The sequence below is a fragment of the Oryza glaberrima genome, chromosome 6, assembly GCF_000147395.1.
Source record: "Oryza glaberrima chromosome 6, OglaRS2, whole genome shotgun sequence".
Lineage (NCBI taxonomy): Eukaryota > Viridiplantae > Streptophyta > Magnoliopsida > Poales > Poaceae > Oryza > Oryza glaberrima.
Genome location: NC_068331.1, coordinates 13,452,317 through 13,460,902, shown reverse-complemented (window position 1 = coordinate 13,460,902; position 8,586 = coordinate 13,452,317). Strand labels below are relative to the sequence as shown.

General features: G+C 51.3%; 1 protein-coding gene across 1 annotated transcript; it reads left to right on the top strand.

Annotated features, from left to right (window-relative positions):
- Window positions 1-2,848: 2,848 nt before the first annotated feature.
- On the top strand, window positions 2,849-7,449 carry LOC127775641 (polygalacturonase At1g48100-like). Its single transcript, XM_052301922.1, has 5 exons — window positions 2,849-3,194; window positions 3,306-3,437; window positions 3,706-3,870; window positions 3,978-4,019; window positions 4,118-7,449. Exons 1-5 carry the CDS (start codon window positions 2,940-2,942, stop codon window positions 4,877-4,879), a joined length of 1,356 nt encoding a protein of 451 aa, XP_052157882.1. The 5' UTR covers window positions 2,849-2,939; the 3' UTR covers window positions 4,880-7,449.
- Window positions 7,450-8,586: the final 1,137 nt, after the last annotated feature.

The window sequence follows — 8,586 nt, the reverse complement described above, 5'->3', positions numbered from 1 at the left end:
AAGGTCATAAACACGTACCCAGATGGGTACAGTATCCAATGGCACCATTGATGGATTGGTTAAACCGTCAAACTCAGCGACTAAAATCGCATCACCACGATGCAGCTAGGGCCCCCCTTGGAGCACAAACAGATAATCCCCTTCATTAGAGAAAGTGATGATAAACAAATTGTCCTTTAGTGACTTGTAGCTCATCTCTGCCCGAAGTCTCCAAGCCCTTCTCATGTCTTCAAACAGAGCAACAGGATTAGGAAACCTCATCGAGTAGAATCTGGCTAAAACAGTCAATTGCCCTGCCTTCTGCACTTCTTCCTCTTCTAGGATCACTTCAACAGCGTCATCATCCTCCTCATCAACTGGACCTTCTGTAAACGCAGCAGGACCTTGTAAAGACTTGGAACCACCCTGAGATTCTATTGGTTTCTGACGGAAATCCTCTTCACGTGATGCATCTGCCGAACCAGAGCCTCCAGCCAAAGCAAGCTGTTGATCAACCAAGACGACATCGAGCGGCTTCGGGCGGGTAACCTTCTCACCGATGGTCCCTTTTTCGCCCCCACCGCCGGTATCAGCCATGGGAAGGATCACATGTAGTCGGCGTGGAAACCCTAGATTGCAAACCAATTTTGTTTTCCAAGAGGGGAGGGTATGAGTCCCTGGGCTCCCTAACGATCTGATTTTATATATCGGAAGCAAGGCGTCCTGATCTGAGACGAAAAGCAGCCAAGGAAACTGTCCCTGACCAAAACAGCCTTTATCTCCACTCAAATAACCAAAACTAATCTGAATAACAAACCACATAAGAAAGCCAAGATCAAAACCGACCAAAATGGAGAACATGCCAAAAGGATCAGCATCAATACCCAAGGCAGCCTGAATTATCCCATAACCATTGGAAACCGAGACAAAACCAGGAATATAACAGCCACGGGAAGCAGAGATATCCTAGAGATCGTAAACTGGATGAGCAGGCGGCATCCCTGCAAAATTCCACACTGGATCGGAGAAACCTGTTTACACCTAAATTTGGCACCTATGGACGAAATAGGGGAAAATTGCCAAAGTTTGGAAAGTGACGGGTTTCCTTCATAGGGCCGGTCAGACCACAGGTGTGTGGGCGGTCTGACCGGCTAGTAGGGCCGGTCTGACCGCAGGTATGTGGGCGGTCAGACCGTCAGGGTCTGAGTCCGAGTTTGTTTTCGTCGAGTCTCGGGTTTCCTTGCTCGGGAAGGCATGTTTCGTGTTTCCTTTGGTTTCTATCCCGAGTTGGATGTGGAAAAGGGCCTGTAGAGGGCAAGACCAACCCCTATTTAAGGGACAAGGCCGGTTCATTGTAAAACCCCCGAATACAATATACTTGAATCATTCTTTTACTATGTTTTCTATTTTACCCTAGTTTAGTCCATCTTTGTTGGTTTGCGCCGTAAACCGTCCGCCGCCGCTGCTAGAGTGCGACACCTCTCTGTAGGTTTGTCCTGAAAACCTTCCGTTTTGCCCACGAGACGGGTAGTTATCCTTATATTGATCTAATCGGCCTAGAGGCTGATTTTGATCTCTAAATCGGCTCCGCTAGCCGGTTTAGCTTTTATGTTTGCAAAACCCATCTTGATTTGGCCTTTTGGCTAGATCGAGGTGGTTGGCGACTCCATATCACCGCAAGGCGTTTAGGTGTTGCGATCGTGCTTGTCAACTTGTCAAAAAGTTGCCAACAAAACCCTCCATCCAAACACATCTCCAGCTGGAGATAATGGCCGCCGCCACCCGATCACCCGGGCGCCGCCAAAAACCCTTCCGTATAATCCGGACCTAACACTTCAGGCCATTGATCTTTTAAGTATTAACCCCTTCCTAAGAATCTTAAGTACTCGTGATCTGATTCTGATGAGGATTTTAAATTCATCTTCTATTAGATTTTACTACCGGTAAAATTACATGTTGGCTTGTTTATGAATCACATGTGACCATGTTGCGAAAGAAATCAACGTGGCATCCAACTTTATTGCGAACACCCCCACACATGTTTTATGTGATTTGTACTGCCAAAACAAAATAAGTGACTTGTTTAAACATTTTACAAGACAAAAATTGAATCTCGCAAGTTGTAATACTACCAGAACATTTTACTCATAATATAAAATCTAAAAACTTTTATACATTGCCACATGATGAGGTACGTTAGCAGCTTCTTTTCTCCCTTAAAAAAAAATACACAAATGCTAAAAAAATATTCAACATCATCTTAAATTTAAAGACCTGTGCAATACAAACTCAGTTTACTTTCGCTACGATTGTGCAATGTAAACTATTTGAACACTGAACAAGCATACTAGTCTAGAAGAATCTGGGAAACCTTGGAGTTCACAAGTAGTTTGGCCTGGCTAGGCAGCAATATCACAATCCCGTATAGTAGCCTCTTGAAGCGTGCAACGAAACTAGTTAATCGGTCGGTCTCTTCCAAGAACAAATGAAAGGTGTGTTGGTTATTTGCAGCTTCGAACTTGTCACATAGTCACAAACATGGGTTGATCTTGATTACACGTACATCTTAGCCGTCTAAATCAGCAAGGTCACGAGCTCCTCCTCAAGCGTCATGCATTCATAATTCCATATACAAACAAAAGCAGGATATCAGTTAAGTCTATAATCCTGTACAGCAACTACTAGCACTACTAGTTAACACTAGTGGATTATTTCATTCCCAGTGCAATTAACAAAAGCTACCCGGCTTGGCAATTGATTCCTTGCAATCAATCCCCATTTCCTATCATGCATCGATCGATCGATCCATCAGTGAATACATATATATATATGTACCCATATATTTATGACTGATCACGCATGCAAACTAATAGGCACTCCTGGTAGTGTGGTTAGTAGTAGTAATTAACTTGCCATTACAACGAGATCAATCACATTAGTAGCTAGAATCAAGGAGATCGATGATGAGAAGGCCAAGAAGCCTAAACGACTCTACCGCCGGCAGCTTCCCCTTCCTCCTCGTTCTTGTTGTCACCTCCTCCTTCCTCTCCGGCCGTTGCCTCGCGACGACAGACTCCCATCACCGTCGACCGCCCGCCGGCCGCCACGGCCCACCAAGACCTGTTTCGCCGCCATCGCCGCCGCCGCCGCCGGCGACCACCTTCAGCGTGTTGCAGTACGGCGCCGTCGGCGACGGCGACAAGGACGATACAAAGGCAAGTGCAGAGTGCAGACACACGCACATACACTCACGATTGATTCTACACACGTTAATTGTCATGTGTAAATTCATGGTTGGTGATGTACTTGTGTATGCTGTTTTCTAGGCGTTCGTCGACGCGTGGTCGGCGGCGTGCGCCGTGAGGTCGTCGACGGTGGTGGTGCCGGCGGGCTATCGGTTCGTCGTCGGCCCGGTCACGTTCACCGGCGACTCTTGCCAACCCAACACCGTCTTTCAGGTGAGTTTCGATCGATATATGTATGTGTTGCGTGTACCACTCGTCAAGCAGAACTGGACGGCACGTTTCTTTGGTAGTGCGTACCAACGCCAAAGAGCTTGTAACAAGATACAAATGCTTGCACGTGTGATGACTTGGGGTTTGAGAACTCGTATTTGTTGGCTATGTAAAGCAGTACTCGCCATTTTGTCCAGGAGACATCCGACAATTTAAGACTGAAATTTCAAAAAAAAAAATTGTCTTAAATTTTAGTCCCCCTATCTTTCAGCTGGACGGAACGATTGTGGCCAACACGGACTCGGGTGGGTGGTGCTCCGGGAACGCAGTGCAGCAGTGGCTCGAGTTCAGGAGCTGCACCGGGCTCACCATCCAGGGCTCCGGCACCGTCGACGGCCAAGGCAGCCACTGGTGGAGCGGCGGCGCACCGGCGACGGTAAGGATCCTTCCATGGCAAACAAATAAAAAATGATGGACCTACATATAAGTATGTGTGCGCCCACAAACATTGGAAATTTTGATCGTTGTTGTCTATTTCTACAGGACATCGACGCAGATCGCGTCGGGACAAACAACAGGCCAACAGTAAGAACAATTCTTCCTTTAGTGATTAGTACTAACGACATGTTATCAGTGATTATTGATAATTATGTGTATTTTAATTTGTTGTTTGTACAAAAAAGGCTTTGAGGGTGTACGAGAGCACGAACGTGGCGGTGACAGGGATAACCATACAGAACAGCGCCAGGTTCCACCTCACCTTCGACACCTGCCGCGCCGTCGAGGTGCGCGGCGTCGCCATCCGATCGCCGGGCGACAGCCCAAACACGGACGGCATCCACCTCGCCGGCTCCGTCGGCGTCTCCATCCAGAACGCCACCGTGGCGTGCGGCGACGACTGCGTCTCCATCCAGGACGGCTGCTCGCGCGTGCTCGTCCGCGGCGTCACCTGCGGCCCGGGCCACGGCATCAGCATCGGCGGGCTCGGCAAGGGCGGCGCCACGGCCGTCGTGTCGGACGTGACCGTGCAGGACGTGTCCCTGGTGGGGACGTCGGCGGGGGTGAGGATCAAGACGTGGCAGGGCGGGTCCGGGTCGGTGAGGGGCGTGCTGTTCTCCGGCGTGCGCGTGTCGGCGGTGAAGACGCCGATCGTGATCGACCAGTACTACTGCGACCACGCGACGTGCGCCAACCAGACGGCGGCGGTGGCCGTGTCCGGCGTGGCGTACAGCGGCATCACGGGGACGTACACGCAGCGGCCCGTGTACCTGGCGTGCAGCGACGCGGCGCCGTGCGCCGGGCTGCGCCTCGAGGACATCAAGCTCGCGCCGGTGAAGGACGGCGGCTACGGCCGCCTCTACGGGCCATTCTGCTGGAAGGCGTACGGCGACGAGGTGCGCCCGGTCGTGCCACCGGTGGACTGCCTCATGGCCGGAGAGCCGTGATGACGCCGTACATGACATTGTTTACTTGAACTGCATGCGCGCCACGATCGCCGTACGTGATACTGCCGACCCCGTTTGTAGCTTACACGGATTGTACGATATAGATGAATGTATGTAAATGTAAATGTTAGTATTAGCAGAAAACGAAGATAGAATTACGGGATTCATAGACAGGACAGGACAGGCTGATTCTTGAAGCATGATTGTCACACCCCGCCCTGGCACCGCCGTACGGTACGGCGCCAAGGGGGGTGTGCCACACGGGAACAGCGAACCGTCTCCTGCGGAACCGCGTCTGTCGGTACCAGTCCCAGTCCCAGGATACAGATGCTGGTACCTGCGGTAAGGTGATGAATCATAGCAACACGAATAATAAATTATACCTTTATGTGGCACCTTCGGGTAATCGCTGAGATGCAACCTTCAATCAAAAAGCAGCAGCGGAAAATAGCGTAGTTAGGGCTTCCAATCCACGAGTAGTGGCTTGGGTCTAGGGACGAAACCATAACCTTCGCCATCTTCAACCTGAACTAAAAACAACAACAATGGGGAATTGAGTACTTTCGTACTCAGCAAGCCACGGGGAAATATGTAAATGCAAGCCTCAACGGAAGGTTAGGTTCATTTGGCAAACCATTTATTTTAACAACATTTTTGGAAAACTCTAGTGCGGTTTCTTATAAAACATTTGAAAAGAGACTTACCTTCTCGATCCTACCACGAGTTGCTTTGCAACAACTCAAGTGGAAGAGGCAAAATTTTAGTTTGATTCACTTTACTCTCTTTTCTTTTATTAGTTTCTTCTCACTTTCTCCAATTGTATATCTCCATCAGATATCTCAAACTTCGCCTCAGGTCAGGGACCTCTCGTCCCATCCCATCTTGGCTGCTCTAAGCTATCCAACACCTATGACACTCTGCTTCCTCTCGGGAAGCCTACTCTATGATGCTATCTCGACATCCCAGGTCACACAGGCCCATTTCAAAACCACTCAGGTCATCCGTCAGCCACACAGACCGACTCTGGTAATGATTCCCATCCTACAGCAATATTCCACAAAAGCACAGGCAAACAAATCTACGCTAAGAGAATCACCTCACATTCGCCCTTGACCGTGGGCACAGCTGTCCGAACAGTTTAGTTAAACTCTACAGAGGTTGCACGCTTTACCCACACGACACGAAACTTACACCGGTACTGGCCAGTACCGGAAGTTCGTTGCAAGGCCTTTCCAAAGCTAGTCCATTAAAAATCCTATGCCACATAGTAGGCCGAGTCTCACGACAAGCATCAGGCAGTCTCAGCCCTCGTCTACTCAGGGTACACTAGGGATGCTTCTACGCCTATCTGTACCGTATCGCCACAATAGCGGCGGGGCCACTCATGGGCAAAGATCTGATCAAACACACACAACTTTGTCTCCTCATCCCCAGTGTCCCACTACTACTGGCATACAAGATAATCATGGAATAACTAAATATTTTTCTAGGGGTATCCCACAATACCCGTATGGTCACAGTGTAAGATGCTTGGATGTAATTCCCAAAGCAATCGGTCCTTACATGCGAATACGACAACAAGCCACTCAGGCGAGATTCCGCATCGCGAGCTTTCACAACTATATTTTCCTTTTCAAACCCACCGACTCCACGAGTCGTGTTTTTCTCAATACTTTCACAACCCAATTTTCCCATATCGACAATATAATAGTGGTTGTATTGTTGTGGGCACCTACGCTCAAGGAGCGTAGTTTCCCGAGTAACACCTTGGTGAGGCGACAAGGATCAGGTTTAACGGTAGACCGAGGCCGATTATAAAAACGTGTATACTAATCATGCAATTTGCAATCAACACATTTTATAAACTAGGAGCAATATGATTGAAGAGTGGCTTGCCTTAGTTATTGGTCTTCAAATCTTCGAGAAAAATCTGCGTCTATCGAATCTCTGGAACATTCGCTACGCACTCTCCAAAAGAGAAAATCATCCAAAACCCTATAAACTAGATATAAAATATTATAACTAATAGTGCCATTGGATAGATCTCAATTTTAGAAAAAATGTGGAAGTTGAACGAAGTCAATCGGACTTACGGTTAAAGAGATATGAATTTTCAAAGATCAAAGGAATATTTGGAGCAAAGGAAATGGAGTTTCTTTAATTGGAAAGGAATATTCGGAGGGAATATTCTACGGGGCCCACTGTCAGTGGAAAGGAGGAGATGGCGCACGGTGGACCAAGTCTACCGAGCGCGCGGCGCGCTGAGGTGGCGGACCGGGCTCATGGACCACAGTCAGTATGCGCGGGGCCCAATGGTCAGTAACTCGGCGCACGTGGACCGGGTGTGTGGACCGACGGAGAGCGATGGGTGGACAAGGTCCACGCGGGTAGGAGACCGGCAACCGGGCCCATACGTCGGCGACATCGAACAGCGGACCGGGTGCACGATTGGAAGGGAAAGGTGGGTCCCACAAGTAAGTGACCCGACGATTAAAGGAATTTTGATTAGAGATTAAGTATAAATGGGCCGACATGTAAGTGATACAACAGGGAAGGATTAAAGAGAGATTACTGCACGTGGCTTGATTAGTAACCGTGGGATTAAGGGAGATTTAATCAAGGATTTGGGGCAACCGGGCCCAATTGTCAATGAGATAATAAGGCAGGATTAAGAGGATGATTACTGTGCAAGAGTAATTAAGGGAACAGGGTCCCACCTGACAGTGTCTCTCTTCTTTTCCCCATCTCCTCCTCGATCTCCTCTTCTCGTTCCTCTTTCTTCTTCAGGCACGCGCCGCGCGCACGAGCGGAGGAGGGCGAGGCGGACGAACCGGGGCGGCGATGCTCGTGGCCTGGTTCGGTGACAGGCGACGGGACGGTGCGGCGCCGGCGGCTCGGGCTGGTTGACGACCGGGCGCGGGACGACGCGCGGACGGCCGTCGGACCCGGCGGCGCGGTCGTGCGCAGGTCCGGAGGCAGCGCGTCGCGTCGGCCGAAGGGCACTCGGCGCGGGCGGCGCGACCGAGGCGGAGGGCACCTCATGACGGCGGTCGGCGCGGCGATATCGGCAGGCGCCGCGACGGAGGAGGCGGCGGAGTAGAGGTGGCGTGGGGAGGAGTAGAGGCGAGGCCGGCGGGTGACGCCCGATTGAAGGAGGTGGCCACGCGGCGGCGCGGAGGAGCCGGTGTGAGGAGGTCGCGGCCGGGGCGGCGATGCTCGCGCGTGGTCGGCCCGGCCGTGCGCGGAGGCATCCTGCTCGACGGCGGCGATAGGGATGGAGGCGAGCTGGCTCGGGGAGGGATGGCACAGAGGCGGTGATGGCGATGGGAATGGCGAAAGTTGGCGGATGGTGGTGTGAGGCGGATCTGTAGCTAATGCAAAGCTTGGCTTCGAGGAGAAGGGAGGAGCCAAGCTTCCAGGGTAAGGAAGGCTGAGGCGGCACTGTGGCGGCACAATGGCGATGGCAGAGGCGACGCAGCGGCGTGAGCTCGGCTCACGTGGGCAGCGTGAACACGCGGCTGCGGGGGATGGAGAGCGAGGGCGCGATGCTATGGACAAGGAGCAGCGGCGTTGACGAGGCAAGGATGGCGACGGTGGTGCAAGGATGGCGACGCCGACGCGGCGGCGTGAACTCGGATCACACCTTCGGTGTGGACGAGAGACACGAGCTCGCCTAGCGCGTCGATTGGCTCAGTGGACGGGGTGCA

What these genes read in the sequence shown, in the direction of transcription:
- LOC127775641 (XM_052301922.1), top strand. Translation starts at nt 2,940, where the DNA reads ATGATGAGAAGGCCAAGAAGCCTAAACGACTCTACCGCCGGCAGCTTC. An exon ending in GCGACAAGGACGATACAAAG is followed by an intron (nt 3,195 to 3,305) that starts GCAAGTGCAGAG and finishes GCTGTTTTCTAG; the next exon opens with GCGTTCGTCGACGCGTGGTC. An exon ending in GGACAAACAACAGGCCAACA is followed by an intron (nt 4,020 to 4,117) that starts GTAAGAACAATT and finishes TGTACAAAAAAG; the next exon opens with GCTTTGAGGGTGTACGAGAG.